The sequence below is a fragment of the Nomascus leucogenys genome, chromosome 5 (genome assembly GCF_006542625.1).
Source record: "Nomascus leucogenys isolate Asia chromosome 5, Asia_NLE_v1, whole genome shotgun sequence".
NCBI lineage: Eukaryota > Metazoa > Chordata > Mammalia > Primates > Hylobatidae > Nomascus > Nomascus leucogenys.
In genome coordinates, this window is record NC_044385.1 from 6,340,493 (window position 1) to 6,359,678 (window position 19,186).

General features: G+C 40.1%; 1 protein-coding gene across 2 annotated transcripts in view; it reads right to left on the reverse strand.

Annotated features, from left to right (window-relative positions):
* EXO1 (exonuclease 1) overlaps positions 1–16,050 on the reverse strand; it is a 40,588-nt gene extending 24,538 nt beyond the window's left edge. The window contains exons 1-9 of one of the 2 annotated variants that reach the window (XM_030812609.1): positions 15,888–16,050; positions 15,218–15,516; positions 13,977–14,154; positions 12,126–12,245; positions 11,045–11,168; positions 8,467–8,604; positions 7,248–7,460; positions 5,257–5,444; positions 4,456–4,552 (exon numbers count right to left, since the gene is read on the reverse strand). In XM_030812609.1, the coding sequence (XP_030668469.1) occupies positions 4,456–4,552; positions 5,257–5,444; positions 7,248–7,460; positions 8,467–8,604; positions 11,045–11,168; positions 12,126–12,245; positions 13,977–14,137 (1,041 nt within the window). In that variant the 5' untranslated portion in view covers positions 14,138–14,154; positions 15,218–15,516; positions 15,888–16,050. Of the gene's footprint in view, positions 1–4,455; positions 4,553–5,256; positions 5,445–7,247; positions 7,461–8,466; positions 8,605–11,044; positions 11,169–12,125; positions 12,246–13,976; positions 14,155–15,217; positions 15,517–15,887 lie in introns of those variants that run through there. The other variant, XM_030812608.1, reaches the window with a different exon arrangement.
* Positions 16,051–19,186: the final 3,136 nt, after the last annotated feature.

The following is a 19,186-nucleotide window of genomic DNA, read 5'->3' on the forward strand; positions in this document are numbered from 1 at the left end:
CTAATAGAGAAGGACAGCCAAAGGGAAAAAATTAGCAAAGATACAAAAAAAAATTACAATCCCACCTGACAAATATCCCACATGAACTCAGAATCTAATCAAAGCCTTTCACTTAAAGAAAGGACAAAAATAAAAATAAATAAAACAGATGACATTATTCAGAATACCCTTTGAGAATTAATAAGGAAGGTAATTTAATTGAGGGAATGAATATAGCTTTATCAGTATGGCTCAAGGCATTAGATCCCGCTGATGGTTTTACTAAATAAAACAGACTAAATAAATTTTAGATAAGTAAAAATAATTCATTTGGTGTACAATTACAGTTCCTACAGAAATTGCTCTATGAGAAGAACAAAATTTTGACAGGGATTTGAGCTGATGAAGGATGGCCATCTTAGCATTCCATAACATTGCAATTGGTAATGGGACATACTCAACACTGTCAACTATTTTTGAGTTTCTGAGACAAAGGAAAAGCTTAAGAATCATTCTTAATGAAATTATAGGCCAGGCGTGGTGGCTCACACCTGTAATCCCAGCACTTTGGGAGGCTGAGGGAGGTGGATCACCTGAGGTCAGGAGTTCGAGACCAGCCTGACCAATATGGTGAAACCACATCTCTACTAAAATACAAAAATCAGCCGGGCGTGGTGGCACACGCATGTAATTCCAGCTAGTTGGGAGCCTGAGGCAGGAGAATCACTTGAAACTCGGAGGCAGAGGTTGCAGTGAGCTAAAATCATGCCACTGCACACCAGCCTGGGCAACAGAGCGAGATTCCAAGTCAAAAAAAAAAAAATTATAATGCTGTGGCCAAGTGTGGTGGCTCCACATGTGTAACCTCAGCAGTTTTGGAGGCCAAGCCAGAATGATTGCTTCAGGCCAGGAGTTCAAGACTAGCCTGGGCAACATAGTGAGACCCCACAGACACACACACAAAATTAGCCAGGCATAGTAGCATGTGCCTGTAGTTCCAGCTACTCAGGAGGCTTGATGCCAGTTACTGAAGATTGCTTGAGCCCAGGAGCTCTGATGGTGCCACTGTACTCCAGCCTGGAGGACAGAGAAAGAGATCCTGTCTGAAATAAAAAAAAAAAAAAAGAAAGAAATGATAAATACTATCAATAGTTCAGCTGTGTAAAGATAGCACTTTTCAGTCTCCTTCTTTCCATAATCGTTCCTCAAAACAATAAGAAACACAAACTTAATCTGCAAAAAAATTGGGAGATAATCTGTAACTTCTAAACCACAGCGAAGATAGAATATAGATGGAAGAAATTAAAAGACTTTGTCTGCAGAAGAGAATATAAAAGAGAAGCCAATTCCACCTACAGAAACCTGGAGAAAGGCTCAAGAATTAAAGTCTTGGAATTACAGAAGGCCCTGGTGGGGGGATGACTAACTAAAGAGAGAATTATTTGACCCCTGTGTCCCCATCTCCAACCTGACCATACAGTCAACCAACATCTACCTGCCTTCAGAACCAGAACGATTGAACTTTTGAAACCCACAAAGAGTAACAGACGTAGCAGGCATTTCTGAAGGTAGAGAGATTCATTTGTCTGAAAACAGAGATGAAACAAAAGGCTAAATATTGAATGGCAAGGAACCATGCTACTCTTTCCTGGCCTGCCCCACCTCACTTTCCCTATCCTGCTCTCAAAATACAGACAGCCAAAGTTTAGATACCCTAAGCAGACATCTCTTTTTGGAAAAATGTAACTATGCAGAGAACATTCCAATATTGGAGAATTAACAAATCAAATCCAATGTGTTACTAACCACATCACCCAAGAATGAAGTCCAACATCATAAGCCCCACTCACTCACACAATGTTCCCCATGAGCTTTTCGGGGCCCCTTCAAGTATGACTGGACAGAAGTTACCACCATGAGGGAGAAAATATCAACACAGGAAAAAAGTACACAGCAGTTACAGACAGTGGAAAAAAACATTCAAAAAATTATATTCTGAGAGAGAGATGACATCTAAATCTTCAAAAAAAAAAAGTACAATTAAAGAGTCCCTAGATATAAAAATATGATAGTAGAAGTAAAAAATTCAACAGAATTTCCTGCACTGATAGAAAAGCTCTGTGCTGTCCAATATGTTAGCCACTAACCACTAAGCACTTGAAAGGTGGCTACTGTGACTGAGGAAGTAAAATAGCAATTGTATTTAATTTTAACAAATTTAAATGGCCACACACGGCTAGTGGCTACTGTACTAGACGGGGCAAGGTTAGAAAATAGGGGAATAGCAACCTGAGTGTAAGGTTTACATCACTGAAGTTGATAAGGTTCATTTTTTAGTGCCGTTATGGATTTGTGCTCTCTTGGTAGGCGTGGCTTATTTCAGCTTACAGTAATGGTTACTTTTCAGTGCTGAATGGATCACCAGTTTGTTAGTGGTCATCTCTTCCAGGCTCACTCCTTTTTTTCTCAAGATCTGGTTCCTTTACATGGTAAACCCTAAGACATTCTTAGTCCATCAACAATCTAAGAGTTCTCTTAATATATCACTTTTTTCTACATACATTTTTTTTTTAGCCTGGAATCACCCATCTTGAAAAACTACTAATCCTTGCAAACAGGATACACATCAGTTTCTCTTTGAGCAGACAGTAGAGAACTTGGCTTGGAATCACAGCTCCCCTATTTATGAAAATGGTGAGCTGGAAAAGTTACTTAAGTGTCCTCTAACTGTTTCCTCATCTGTAAAATGAGAATGGTGCTGACTCCAGAGGCTTTCTGAAGAGTAAATGACTTACTATGTCTAAGGTGCTTAAAAGAGCACCTGGAACATAGCAAATGCTCAGAAAATGTTTGCCATTATAATTATGAAGCATTCTCTTATGTGGAGTGAAGGGCATGCTTTTTATTTCCACAGAGCCTGGAATATATCTTTAGTATAGCACTTACCGCATTTTTCTCTATAGAATCACATCTCCTTCCTATTTAGGCAATGGGCATTTGACAGGCAAGGATCTTACTTTTCCTATATTTCTTATTTTTCTTCATCTTCCAGAACCCTAGCTAACCTAATTACATTGTTTCAGCACTTGATAAATATTTAGTAAAGGAATAAATTAGTGAGCAAGAATTAAACTGGAAGCTTTGGGAAAGAAGAAAATGTTAACCAGGAGGATAACTCAAAGAGGCAAGAGAATGTAGCAACAAAATGGAAGCCAAAGTTTATTTCCAAGTTTTCCAGTGTGAGAACAAGAGACCTGTGGCTGACGCTCATTCGCTCAACATATAAACATAGTAAATATTATACAGCAGTGAGGATCACCACGTTCTGCCTTTTTGAAGACCACATTCTATTGGAAAGAGTCAAAAGAATAGAAGCATAATGTTATACAGTAATAAGTGCTAAGTAGGAAAATAAAAGAAATGTGATTAAAAGTTGATTAAAAACATGAAGAGTTTAGTTTTGCCTATAAACAGACTTGAGGCTACAGGAAATCAGAGACGCAAGAGACAGTGAGAATTCTGTGGTTGGTGCACAGGCAAGAGACTGGAGTAAAGATGGAGACGTGAGTTCTTTGCATAAATGGGATTAAAACCCTAAGGACTTACCTAAGGAAGAAATGTAAACAGAAAAGAGAACAGAGGGTAAACAGAAATGCAAAGAGAAAGAGAATGATGGGAGGCAGTATCTTAAGGAATATATACAATACTGAAGAAGCAGAAGAAAACAGCAAATTGTGGCCAGGAGCGGTGGCTCAGGCCTGTAATCCCAGCACTTTTGGAGGCCGAGGTGGACAGATCACCTGAGGTCGGGAGTTCCAGACCAGCCTGGCCAACATGGAGAAATCCCGTCTCTACTAAAAATACAAAATTAGCCGGGTGTGGTGGTGCATGCCTGTAATCCCAGCTACCTGGGAGGCTGAGGCAGGAGAATCACTTGAACCTGGGAGGTGGAGGTTGTGGTGAGCCGAGACCGCACCATTGCACTCCAGCCTGGGCAACAAGAGTCAAACTCTGTCTCAAAAAAAAAAAAGAAAAGAAAAGAAAACATCAAATTGTTTAAAGAAACAGCAGGGGAGTGCATTAAATATTTGTTAAATTGTGCATGAGTGAAAAAACAGCTTTAACTCCTGTAGCATTCCTAGGCTTGGGTCTTCAATGATGCCAAATGCCACAGAAGCCGAATGGAGTCAGATGAGAAAAAAAGGCATCAAATGCTTGGTATATTCAAATGAAATGCTCAAGGATAAGGGTTTGATAATAAATAATAGTCACTTCTTAATTTTAAAAAATTAACCAATGTACCTATGCTCTAATACATGTAATTTATCTAGGATCAAGTTGTTTTTAATGTACATTCTGCACAGAGCCTGGATATAGAAACACTTAAAAGAAGCTTAGTGTATGAAGATTTGCCTTTAATCACAGCTCGAGACATAACCAAAATGTGTTTTCATAGAGTGGTCATCACAACGTTACCATAGCAGTGTCTGGATTGTAGTCATCGATCTGTTCAAAAGTATTTATATCTTTATTTCCAAGTGCTATCTGAAGAGCTATGGAATCATCAACATATCTAGGTTAGTAAGATTAAGGAAAAATGTATTTATTAACAACCAACCAAATGATATTATACTAAGATGGAAAAATGTTTTCTATTGTCACAGAAAATCCATAGGTTTATGACTTAAATGGAGTCTCCTTACTTTACACATAAGCATTACTGAAAGCACACACAGTTTGCTAGTCTCTATCTGTCTCTGCAGGAGTTGGTGTCTTCTGACAAGGGTCCAGGCCATCACTGACTCCCTCCCTTTAAGGGAAACAGAGGGGAAAGTCCTAGCCACCACCTAAGTGACTCAGGGCTCTGCATCAGCCTGCATGAACATGGCCAGTGGCTATGGGAAGGGCATCCTCTCCTGGTGCACTCACATGCCCAGAATGCTCCTCCTGATAAGTCGAGCTTGCTTGCCATGAGGAGGTCCTCTCAAGAGCCACCTTTGGAATGTGTACCGTAAGTGACGGACCCTGTGCATGCTCTGTCAGTCAATCTAAGTAATCAGGATGCATAGCGGATGAGCCTCGGGTTTATGAACAAAAAGTTGTTCTAAATTTTCACTAACATGGTAATTTAAATGAACAATATACAGATTTCACTATAAAAAAAGAAAAGCAAAAAAAAATTTGCAAGCTTTTTACTAAATGCCTCACAAAGAATATCACCATAAAAATACTGAAGAAAAATGCACAAATTCTACCATTCTGGTTCAGAAAGGATACTGCCCAGCGTAGCTTAGTGTTTCAGGATCAACATCATCTTCATAGGCGTTCAGAGGAATAAGTTTCCTTTTGATGGGATCGAAAACTAGCTGATAGAGGAAGGTATTGTTGGCCCGAATAAATCCTTTGATGTAATCCTCTGGTACCGTGATATTCATCTTGAGATAATGTCCAATTTTCTTGATAACCTAACAACGCATGCAAAAATATTTTATCTGCAACTAAAGAACAGGGAACATATTATCCTCAAGGCTGATTGATTTACATTGCAGGGTCATGAAGAGGGATTGAAACATTAACTGCTTTCATCTACATTAAAAAATTCTACCAGCTAATACAACCATGTTATATCACTTAAAATTCTAAGTCTCATAACTAGTATTTTCTTTGGTTTTTCTATTACTAATTTGAAGGATAAAAAAATACAGTTATATAGTACATCAAGTTTGTGTTTCTAGGTGTAACTCTGAGATACATTATTCATTCATCTTCAAAGTCCTTTTTATCAAGAAAGGAAAAAGCAAAGAACATCCAAAACCTGAGAATTAAAAAAATCCAAATATTTCTAGATCATATTTTTAAACCAAATTGACATTCTGATTTCTGTGAGAGTCACGGATGCTTAAAGCTGGAAAGGATCTTAAACATTGCACAGTAAATTCATAGATGAAAAAGGGAAGGCCCAGAGAACCAAAGGGATCCTGGAGTCACAGACTAGTTAAGGCACGTGGTCCTATTCCCACCTGGGACACTATCTTCCAACCTAGAGATCTTTCCATTACATGACAGCACTCTTAGCCCTAAGGACTCAGGTCTTGTACTCTTGGAAATAGAAAAATGGAATTTCTGCTCTGCAAACTGTAAGGATTTAGAGAATATCCAAGGGGGAAAATGAGCTTCTTTGATGTTTATTTTTTAAGAGAAACTACAAAGTAGCAACGTCCAGAGTCTCAGAATTTTCCAGATGATATATGACGCATGGTATCAAATGAGGCTTAATGAGCAGCAGATACAGGTTGGGAACACATTATCCAAAATGCTTGGCACCAGAAGTATTTCTATTGAATTTTTTCAGATTTTGGAATATTTGCATATACACATTATGAGATAACTTGGGGATGGAGCCCAAGTCTAAACATAAAATTCATTTACGTTTCCACACACTGACAGCAAGATGGTGAAGAAGAAAAAAAACTCTATTTATGTTTCATATAAGCCTTACACACATAGACTGAAGGTAATTTTATACAGTATTTTTAATTATTTTGTGTACTCTTCACATGAGATCAGGTTTGAAATTTTTCACTTGCCTGCTGGGACTCAAAAAGTTTTGGATTTTGGAACATTTCAGATTTTTGGATTAGGGATGCTCAACTTGTATACGAACACAGCTGTCTTCTATTAGGCCACATTAAAGAGATTTGCATAAATGTATGATTCCTCTCTCTCATAATTTTTGTTTTAAAAAATGTGATTATTTTTCATAAAAGCATGCTATTTATGCTAACATGTAATGAGTTTATTATAAAGTTTAAGTGAATTGATAAACATTTAAATTTTTGTTTTAATTTTTAATTCAGTAAATATCAATAGCTATCGCCTACATAAACAAAAAATATTACCATAAAGGAGCTTGAGGAGTGTAAAGGGATCCTGAGACCAAAAAGTTTGAGAACCACTACTACAGAGTTATAGCACAGAAGTCAAAAGACTTCGAGTTTAATTTTACCCTGGCATATTTTCTCCTTGAGCCTCTTTATACTAGTCTTTATTTTAAAAATCACTACTTTTTTGCCAATTGCAGAAAACATGATTTTCCCAATATATGTTAGTTGCTAAGGCAAAGTTCTAGTGCCTCAGTCATTTGCTCCTTTTAATAATGTAATATAGGTTATTCACATAACAGAATATTTAAATCCATATTATGATTTATTATTTTATTAAGGAAATGCTTCAGAAATTGAATATGACACTTAGCAAATCACTCCTACCTTTACTATATCTGGATTATTGGCTAGTCTTAGGACTTTGCATGCCTTTGCTAATCCAATCCCACGCAGTGATGACAGGTAGTCACAGCCTGAAAGAATACACATGTAACGAAACTTCTCTTCCGTGAATACATCCCCAAGCTGTCTGCACATTCCTAGCCGAGCTTGATCAATTTCAAGTCCATTTCCAAACTGGTCCATCTTTAAAATCACCTTCAAAAGGAAGGGAAATTGTTAATACCTAGAAGGGCCACTTTCATTTGTCATTATCTAATCCACTGCAATAATTTTAAGAAATCTTTCTTGTTCTTCACCATAACACTGGAAGAGAGGAGACATAGATAGACAGGCTGATGATTACTAAGTTTACAAATAAAGTATGCTGAAGCATAGGATACGACTAGACAAGGCTATACAGCCAGGACTCAATTGTCACAATTCTGGTATAAAGCAAGCTCTTTTTGCATCTCTTTATTTCCTACTTGTGTTACAGGGTTGTCGTGATAATCAAACAGTAATGCATACGAAAAACATTTTCTCTTTCTCTGTCACTTGTACCTTTTAAGTAATCTTTTTCCTTATAATTGAAACAATACATGTTTATTGTAGAAAATTTGGAAAATATAGAAATTCAGGAAGAAAACAAGTCATCCCTATTCCCTCATTTATCACTTTAACCTAGTATTAACCTTTTGATAGAGACCCTTCTAGTCATAAATATAGGCATTAACAAAAATGAGAACATCCTGTAGTTTTGCATCTTAATTCTCCCCTAAATAAAGTTTTCCATGAAACAGTTTTATACATAATTCTAAATAACTGCATAGCAACCCATTAGTACGTAAGTTAGTATATCTAACCTAATCAAGAAATACAAAGCATATGTTGTCATTATTAAAAAATAAAACTGGTACGTCCACATTCTACTAAAGAATTTGCATAAAACAGTAACAAACCCCTCCAACCTTAAGGGCTTACTTTGAAAAAGTATCCAGATTACACAAACATCAAGCAGCAAAACCCTTCTTTTCATTTTAAATAATTATTAACATTATAAAATAGATGTCAGCTGCAAATATTCTATTAAATAAAACCATTTAAATATTTTATAAATATTATAAATTATAATAATTTCCTGGACAGGAAAAACTTCAGCTCCTTGATTTACACTACTCCTATCTACATAGAAAGGTAATATATAGTAGTCAGAGTTGAGTACCTTTTTACAGCCAAAAGCTAGGAGATCCGAGTCCTCTGTAATTATGGCTTGCACAATTCCCGCTTTGTTAAGATAGGCCAACTGCGCATCAGCTTCATAGGGAGCCACAAGGCAATCTACCCCCTGAGACCGGGCAGCCTGGAAGAGAGAATCACAGTGAATCTCTAGCATGGCACCTGGAAAGTACTAAACAACTTCCTGTTTCAAACCCACTTTATTACTAGCCTCAGCAGGCACATGCTAATATTACTTTGGGAAATCATTTCCTTTGAAGTAGAGTTTTTCTACTATAAGTTTTAGCATATGTTGAACTAATTATATAGCCACTAAGACATTTTTAAAAAATCAATTTATAAAATTTGGAGAACAGAAATACTGCTACACAGCCAGAGGAAAAAAGAATCCTACGAGCTACAAAAGTAATTAGTTTTTGGAGACAGGGTCTGGCTCTGTCACCCAGGCTGGAGTGCAGTGGTGCCAGCCGGCAGGGTGCACTGCAGCTTCGACCTCCTGGGCTCTGGGCTCCGGTGATCTTCCCACCTCAGCCTCTCGAGTAGGTGGGACTACAGGTGCATGCCACCATGCCTAGCTAATTTTTTTGTATTTTTTGTAGAGACAAGGTTTTGCCATGTTGTCTAGGCTGGTCTCAAACTCCTGGACTCAAGTGATCCACTCACTTCAGCTTTCCAAAGTGTTGGCACTGTAAGCGTTCAGTCATTGTGCCTGGCCCAATTATTTTAAATTATAGAAAGCTTCCATCTTAAGAATGGCTATGTTCTGAAAATATATATTTGTTTGGAGTTTTGAATATATGCTCCCCATAAAAATAACAGGTTGTCCTGTCAGGCTACGAAAGTCAGTGTACTGACACAGTATTGATAAAATTATAGACCATATCCAGCAATGTCTTGGGGGGAAAATATATACATAGGTATATGTGTGTATACATATACACACACACACGTGTATATAAACACACATATATAACTCTCCTCTAATAATATATCTTACATATATATTATAAACTATAGCACTATATTTAAACCAATGCATTATGAGAAAATACTTTTAAAATAAACTTGCCAAGAAAAACAGCCCCTATCATAGCCTCTGTGTCAAAATTTAGGCAGTTGGAATGGGAACTTCCATGTTCTAAATTATGGGAAAATGGTTCCCAAGGCCTGAAGAGAGGCTTTGGGAAGTTAAAAAGAGGAAAGAGGTATCAAGATCCTGCTGCTATCAATTTTGGTGACAATTTGCAATTTGCTATTTTTCTCATTTTTTTTCCTTTTTTTTGGTCCAGCAATAGTCCTACTCTCATCCTTTTACACCACGATTTGTGTCCAATCAGGGTTTCTCCTCTGCTTCCGCACACAGTGCAGCCTCTCTTCTCCTGACTACACAGAGCACATATTTCCTTATACTTCACACTCTTTCCTGCATCCCATTGTTTCCTTCTAGCTTGACCCATACAGAAAGAGCCAGAGACTCAAATGACAAAGCCAAATTCAGAACTGTAGCTCCTATTTTAGCTCAGGAACTGGATGACAGAACTGTAAGCTATAAAAAGCTGACTCCACCTTTATCATCATGCCTTTAACAGGCCAGGCACGGTGGCTCACACCTGTAATCCGAGCACTTTGGGAGGCCGAGGCAGGCGGATCACCTGAGGTTAGGAGTTCGAGCCCAGCATGACCAATATGGAGAAACCCCATCTCTACTAAAAATACAAAATTAGCCAGGCATGGTGGCGCATGCCTGTAATCCCAGCTACTTGGGAGGCTGAGGCAGGAGAATCGCTTGAACCCAGGAGGCAGAGGTTGCAGTGAGCCGAGATCGCGCCATTGCGCTCCAGCCTGGGCAACAAGAGTGAAACTCCGCCTCAGAACAAACAAACGAACAAAAAAACCACAACACTTTTACCAAGCAGGTTCTCAAAAGAGGAAAGTGAGGGCTGGGAATGCGGGCACCTTGACACTAAGATTTACAGGAATAAGCAAAGAAGCTGCTGTGAGGAGGAGGTGAAAGGGAACAGAAGTCTGTAGGGTGCCTGGGGCAACGAAGCTAAATCACAGATCTGTCATTCAAGAGTACCAGTTACAGTAAGTGTTGAAGACTATAGGAGAGTTGGGTGAGACCGATGCCTCCAGGAATTTATTCCTTCCATCTCTTTTTTTTATTTTTAATAAAATAAAAAATGAGACCCTATCTCATTATGTTGCCCGGGATGGTCTCAAACTCCTGAGCTCAAATGATCCTCCTGCCTGAGAATACCAAAGTGCTGGGATTACGGGTGTGAGCCACCGTGCCTGGCCCTGTTCCTTCCATTGCTATGGAACAACATGACTAAAGAGAGAGCCTTACTTATGCCTTAGGATTTCTCCTTGGAAATTGGTGAAGTCTTCTCTATCTAATGATGCTGTTCCCTTCTTCTTCTGACATCTGCCCTTTACTTGAGGTTAGGCCTAGAACAATTTTCCACCCTTGATTTTCTTCCTCTCTCATTAATAAACAAGTTGTAACTAGCTTTGGTGAACTTGCCCATCTGCCCCTCTGTCTTCATTTTCTATTGGCTTACTTTAATTACTTTGTGGGCCATGGCATGTGTGATATTGATAGACCGGGTGAAACACTCTCGGGCTTCTGAGACTTTCCCCTCACGAAGAAGCTGCTTTCCCTTAAGAAGATTGGCTTGTCGTCTTCTGCAAGGGAAGAACATTTTTTAAATATAAAACATTTAAGAGGCTGACTCAAGAAACTGTAACAGAACTATAATTCAAGAAGCTTTCCTAGAATTGAAAAAAGTTTTTGACTCATTAGAAAGTACACACCAGGCCCTTGAGAACATTAACCCAGATGATTTGGGCTTCTAAGGCAAAAAGAACAAGTGATTTAGAATGATTATATGCGCACACCCACACACACACAAGATTACCATTAGGCTTTTCCACAGCAATTCTTTATGTCAAAGAAAATGTAGTAACTAAGATACTTTTAAACAAAAGTGGTAATAATGTAGCAGATACATAACATTTAAGGAAATCTGTTCACATACTAGGCTATAAAATAAGCCTCAACAAATTAAAATTGTATTTATTAATTTTTTTTTAGGCCAGGCACAGTGGCTCATGCCTGTAATTCCAGCACTTTGAGAGGCCAAGGTGGGTAGATCACTTGAGGCCAGGAGTTTGAGACCAGCCTGGCCAACAGGGCAAAACCCCATCTTTACTAAAAATACAAAAATTAGCTGGGCGTGGTGGCACGCGCCTGTAGTCCCAGCTACTTGGGAGGCTGAGGCACAAGAATTGCTTGAATCTGGGAGGTGGAGGTCCCAGCGAGCCGAGATTGCACCACTGCACCCTAGACTGGGCGACAGTGAGACTGTCAAAAAATAAAAATAAAAAAAAAATTTTTAGTGACCGGGTCTCACTATGTTGCCCAGGCTGGAGCACAGTGGCTCTTCACAGAGATGATCATAGGGCACTGAAGTGTTGAACTCCTGGGCTCAAGTGATCCTCTTGCCTCAACCTCCCGAGTACCTAGGACAACAGGCGCGAGCCACTGAGCCTGGCTTAAAATTTTAAAAATTGGTATCATATAGACTACAGCGTCTGACCTTAGTGCAATGAAGTTAGAGATTAAGTAGAGAATTAACTTACTCTCTTCTAGATCTCTCTACTTCCTTTTTAGAAGGTAAAGTGCATCCATCAAATACGAGAATAGGCTTGATCCCATGAGATAGTAACATATTTACAAATTTCATACAAAATCCTACATACCTATGGAAAAAAAGAAAAACATTCAGTGCTTCACCTTTCTTAAGGTAATACTTCTGCTCTATTTTAAGCCAGATGAGAAAACTATGAAAAGAGAAGGTTTTTTATTTTGTTATTTGAAGCAAATGTTTTCATAGGGATTGGAACTAACTTACTAGACTTGGATTCAAATCCTGCCTTGGATACTCACGAGCCATGTGATGTCTGGTGAACTACTTGACCCTCCAAGCCTTGGTTTCCTTATCTGTGAATTAAAGAGCTTTGATATCCCTTCTAATTCTGACATCTTTGATTTCAAATCTGGTCTTTTCCCCCCATTTATTTATGTTAAAAAATTTCAGATCTATTGAAAAGTTGACAGAATAGTACAATAAACACTGGATTCTTCCAACAATACCATATCACAGCTAAGTAATTTAATAGTGACATAATATTATCTAATACTCAGTTTATATTATAATTGGTACAACTGTCTCAGTAATGTTTCTTATATTCAGTGGTGTCCTGGTAAATGTTTAACAACCAGTTCTGGGGGAAGAGGTGCCTGATTTCCCTGAGATAAATATTCCTCAATGGCAGATGAGCTACCTACGTGAACTCAATGAATGCTGAGCTGAGAAGACATGGTATATAAAGAGCTCATATGAGTTGGCTCCGGGACACCACTGCTACTATTTTTTCCAAATCCAGGATCCAATCAAGGGTCAGGTATTACATTAGGTATTGTGACAAAAACAACTGCATTTACAACTTCTATCATTTTATAAAGAAAAGGACATTTTAGCTCAAAAACAGGAATGGGAAAACAGAATCTTTAAAGATAATCTTTTTGCATAACACAAACTTAGCAGCTAAAATAAAGAAAAAAAAAGATGACCTTTTAAATCATATCTAGTCATCTTGATGAAAGACTCACTACATTGTTATCCTTATTTTTTCTATTTGTTACAGATCAGTGACAGTGAACTTGCATTGGTATGGAACAATGATTGGGACCTGCTGATCACAAAGCAAAATTTAGGAGAAGGCAAATAAGAAATTATAATGAATTTTACAACACATTTGTTTTTTTGCTAACCAGGATTAGCAGTATGTTTTCTGTACCCAAGAATGTGGGAGTCAGAAATCATCACGGATTTTCAAAGCATTTGTTAAAAACTTTATCTTAGGTTAAGACTTGGGCCAGGCACGGTGGCTCACGCCTGTAATCTCAGCACTTTGGGAGGCCAAGGCAGGCGGATGACTTGAGGTCAGGAGTTCGAGACCCGCCTGGCCAACATGGTGAAACTCTGTCTCTACTAAATATACAAAAATTAGCCAGGCGTGGTAGTGCACGCCTGTAATCCCAGCTACTTGGGAGGCTGAGACAGGAGAATTGCTTGAACCTGGGAGGCAGAGGTTGCAGTGAGCCGAGATCATGCCACTGCACTCCAGCCTGGGCGACCGAGATTCCGTCTCAAAAAAAAACAAAAAACAAAAAACAAAAGAATAAAGGACATATTAATAGTCTTAGTCCATCAGTGTCTTGATACTCTGGCTTATTATAAAGAAAGAAAACTAGGCCTATTACCACAGAAGGAAGTCATCCCTGATTTGGGAATATTCTAAAACATACAACTTTCACTTCCTGATAAGTTCTGGCATTGAGCGAAAACAATCCGTTTCTGGCAGGGAAAAAGGCTCTGTAGGTCTCATTCTTAATTGTCAAAGAATGAACATAAGGTCCAGACTTACCTATCAGTAGGTTCACCTTTGGCTAGTTTTTCAGCACAAGCAATAGCTCCTTTGTGAAGCCAGCAATATGTATCCACAGCTACTACCTGCCCTTTATACTTCCTCACATGGATGGGTTCTGAAGCTTCTTTGATAAATTGTAGCAATCCCTGTATCCCCATGGTGCCAAATTAACTACCTGATATGAAAAGAGACAGGGAGAACAGTAACATTTAAAGAAAAATACATTTATCAAAACATTTTAGACAAAGAGAAAACTTGTAGTCCAATGCAGAAATTGTTTAGATATTCAAGAATCACTGCTCTTTAATATTTTAGCTGGGCTCCTCCCTGTCAAACAATTTCCATACGGTAGAATTTACCTTAATCACTAAAACTACCTCTAATGCTACTTGACAGTTGCTTAATGTTTGTTTATTCTTTCCAAAGTGCTTTTGCACTTTCACTCCTAACACATGCTTTAAGGAGCCAGGCACAAACAAAACCATGCATGCGGTGGCATCGCATTGCCTCTACAAAGGGCATTAATTATAAGGGTCAACGTGCAAATTCAAATAGGAGTAGAAACTCAAAAGTTTGTAGGAAGGTAAGTATTTCAATTAAAAAAACAAAGGAAAAATTCAAAAAGAATTACAGAAATGATCCTGTACTTTTTTAGGACTGAAATTCACTGCTATTAGAATGCATTATTCTAAGAATGAACATTCTGGTAATAAACAGTGGTGGCGCCTAGGGGCAACTCCATCACTCTCTCTGAAAGCTACCCCAAAGAACTGTGAAACTGCGTCTGCTATGCAAATACAGCTTCAAGACAAATGCTTTAACTTTCCACCCCCTTCCATTCCGGTTGCAGCCCCCTAAGCCTTTCTATACAGAGATTCTGGAACTGTCACAACCCTTTCTGATGAAACGACCTCTCCCCTCTCTACAGTAAAAAGTCAGTAATGGGCACTGAGCAGTTGCTTAGCACTTCATAATACAAATCTCTCCTACCAAACGTTAAGTTTGGAAGGAAGGGAAGAAAGAAAGTTCAGGATCAGGAGGCAGCTTTATCCTGTTGACACCTTACAGAGCTCTAAAGGCTCTAGTCCAGCAGTTCTCAAATTTCAGAGGTTCTTAGACTCTCAACTCCACTCAGTGACTGGGATTCACTAGTTCTGCTGTGAATGAATTTTAAACAAAGCAGTTAATCTGGATGCAGGTGGTCCTCAAGCCACAGTTTCAGAAAAACAGTCTCTTACCTCTCAGATGGTATCTAAAAAGAGTTTTCTGTCACTCCGAGGAAAACGGATATAATAGTTCATGAAATTTACATAAGTTTCTTCTGGGTCAGGCAAATATCCTCGAATAAGTATTTCTTCTTTAGCGTAGTAAGAATGGCTGAGCGCAATAGTAAGAATGACTGTGTACGTATCTCAAAGAGATCGCATGTGGCACTCGAGGTGACAATAACAGCACCATCTTCACTTTATCCCTCTGTCTCGCGGAGATGTGCAGGCGTGGCCCCCAAGCCCATTCCAGACGACATGTTTCCTTAGGTCTGCAAAATATCATGGGAAAATGTATTTGTCAACATTTAAAGGTGGAGAGATTGCATGTAAAACCTGGACTGCCAGCTTCTGCGGAAAAATGAAATAAGTCTGGCAACTCTGGCGCCTGCTCCAGCCCGGAATCGTCTGCTCTCTGTCTCCCTCCGTTCACTGAATTGCAGACCTCTCGTGGCCAGACGTCCCCTCGGAACAAAACACATACTCAGGCTAAGGGCTCTGCTGTTGGGTTGGGAAGATCACGCCAGACCCCCTCCTTCCCTTCCTGGAAGACCCGAATCCCGAGAGGAGGGTCGGAGGTGACGCGCAGGTCGACTCCCAAGGGAACCCACCCATTAGCCTCCGCGCAGCCCGCTCCTCTCACCTTCCGAGAAGGGACTCTCCTCCTCCCCTTGAGCGGAGCCGACTGGGGTTAGAGAAACCCGCTCCGACGCCCCTAACTCACTGTGGCCAGAGCACCCACAGCCAGCAACGCAGAATACGGGCAACTTGGCTACACAGCGCGCGAAAGGCCGACCTTTCAATTTGCGCGGGTTCCTTGCGGTCCCGCCCAGAGGATGTGACGTCAACGCGTACCCCGCAACCCGGTTCCGCCTCCTGCGGCTTCCAACTCATAAAGTTGCGTCCTGAGCGCCTCGTCTGGCTGGGTAGACAGCGGCCCGCTGCCCTACGACTCCAGCCGCTGCTGCCGGCCCGAACCCCCTGCGGCTTCTTGAGGGCGTGAGTGGCACTGGCTCTGCTGGCCGATGGTGAGCAACGCCTCGGAAGTTGGGAGTGTTTACACCCGCCGGGATTGCTGGGCTTTGTAGTTCTCTCCTGGCTGTAGCCCGGTTCGGGAGGCTGAGGTTGAAAGAGCGCCGTCGCGCGTTTGTGTGGAGGTTTTTCAAACCTGGAAAAGTTGCTCAGTCCCCCTCGGTGTCATCAGTCCCATCCTGATTCCTTTCTCTTTAAAACGCCCGGTTGCCTCTGTACAAATCGAAATTGAATTCACTTCACGCTGGGTTCTTTTCCTCATTGCAGTAGTAGTAGTGATTAAAATCTGTCCCCACCATTTTATCTAGAACCCAGCTTCGTTTGTTTTTGACATAAGTCGGGGAAAAATTAGCTATATAACAAGAGCTTGAAAATGGGCCTTAGAGACAAAGACTTTAAAGGCATGTTGGACTTTCATGGTCACTCGTGGCTAGGTTTCCAGTCCTCATAACAGCCCGGACCTCGTCGCTGTCCTCTTAGGAATATTGTGATTTAAAAAATTGGAAGAAACCTTAGGCCAGACCACAAAGTAATGTTCTGGGCTCAGAGATCAATAGGAATGACAATTCAGACTCAATTCAAGGAATTGAAGGGGAAGAAGTGAGCACATTGTTAAAAATGCTCCCCATTTGATTACCTTCTTTACATCTTTCTCTCTTCTTTTAAAGTCTTTTCATGATCAGTCTAACATCTATCATGCCAATTTTCCCCATTGCAGTAGTAGTAGTGATTAAAATCTGTCCCCACCATTTTACCTAGAACCCAGCTTCGTTTGTTTTTGACATAAGTCGGGGAAAAATTAGCTATATAACAAGACCTTGAAAATGGGCCTTAGAGACAAAGACTTTAAAGGCATTTTGGACTTTCATGGTCACTTGTGGCTAGGTTTCCAGTCCTCATAACAGCCCGGACCTCGTCGCTGTCCTCTTAGGAATATTGTGATTGTTACTAAAATTGTTGAAAAGGTGCCACATTTGGGGAATGTGTTTGGAAAAGCAGTGTTGCTTCCTCCCTAGTTCTGGTCTTCAGAGCTGGGACTAGGAGAGATGAGAAAAGTTATCTTCCCTCCCTCTTCCAAAGGCAGACCTCACCCTAAACTAGCTTGGAGTGGACCCTTGGAGAAAGTGGGGGACAATTTCAAACTGCAGTAGATTAAAGAGGAACTTCGATGTCGGCAGCACGTGTTTGTAGAGAAGCCTTCTTATACTCATTGGACTATTCAGCTGTAGTAACTGCTTCAGTACCTAGAATCCAACCGTGAATATGTCACACGTGGGGGTCTTAGGAAGGAACCCCAAAATCAAAAAGGTGTCCATTCCAGTGTCACTGAATCTGTCATAAAACTAACATGAGAGTTTGCTGCACTGTGAATAGCTCATGTATTTACTATGAATTTGACTCCCAAGGTTTCAAACTGGCTTCTTGGCTGCAGTGTTCAAAGACTAAAATTGAAAAAGAAAACACTAGTTACAATACATTTCACTAACAGAGTATTTTTACTGTTTGGGAGGACAAAACCATTTGCGTCAATGTGTGCAGTAATTCACTACTGCCTTAAGTGTGCCTGTCAGTTCCAGGTGGCATGGGGGACATAAAGAGATGACCTGTGTCTTCAAGGAACTTAAGATCTAGTTCTGTAGACAAAACACATGTTTATCAAACAGTTAAGTCACAAATCATGATGGCATGTTATTAAATGCTGAAATAAATGGTATATCCCATATGTTTCCATCTTAAGACTCAGTTCCAGTGTTACCAGTTTCTAAATGTCTTCCCTAAGTTGGATATTTGTTTGATATGCACAAGCATTCTGTGATGGCTCTTTGGCCCTGACACTTCTCATATTCTCACTGTGTTTGAATTGTCTTTGCCCTTCAATAGACTGAAAACCTTTGGAGGTAGGGTTGCCAGATTTAGCAAATAATAACGTAGGACACCCAGAAATTTGAATTTCAGATGAACAACAGATAAATTTTTAATGTATCTAATGCAATATTTGAGACACATACTAAAAGAATTCCCTGTTTATCTGAAATTTAAATTCATCTGGGCATTGTGTAATTTTATCTGGCAACCTTACTTTGAGGGCAGGGATTATGTCTATGAATTTTCACATCCCAGTAGCACTAGTGTTGATTTTAAACATTTCAAATGTGTGGACCAATACATGAATGTCCTAGGTATGGCACTATTATTATGGGTTTTCTGGGCTGCTCTTACCTTTATTTTTTTATTTTTTATTTATTTATTTTTTTTAAGACAGAATTTCGCTCCTGTTGCCCAGGCTGGAGCACAATGGTGTGATCTCGGCTCACTGCAACCTCCGCCTCCCGGGTTCAAGTGATTCTCCTGCCTCAGCCTCCCAAGTAGCTGGGATTACAGGCGTGCGCCACCACGCCCGGCTAATTTTGTATTTTAAGTAGAGATGAGGTTTCTCCATGTTGGTCAGGCTGGTCTCGAACTCCTGACCTCAGGTGATCCGCCCGCCTTGGCCTCCCAGAGTGCTGGGATTACAGGTGTGAGCCACCGTGCCTGGCCAGCTCTTATCTTTAAATACTGTATCTTGTTGAAGTATCAGGTTGCCTGATTTTTAATTTGGAAGATACTGTCTCCATTGTTATAGGGCAGTGTTTTCTAAAGTATGGAACCTAGCCAATGACTTGGGGGCCTAGTGACAGTTGCAGGTGCTCCCTGGATGGCCTCCTGCCTTTGCCTGGTTTCAGGCAGGGTTGCTAGAACTACAGCTGAGCAGCACCTTCCCCCCTCCCCGCCCACACAAACACACTGATGCATACACCAGTAATTTCTAAGAAGAGACATAGGAGTGGGGATTCTTTTTAGTTAGCAGCATTAGGAGGCTTTTTCTAAAGCCCAACTTCCCTCCAAATCAGAGACATGAGAACAGGGGAC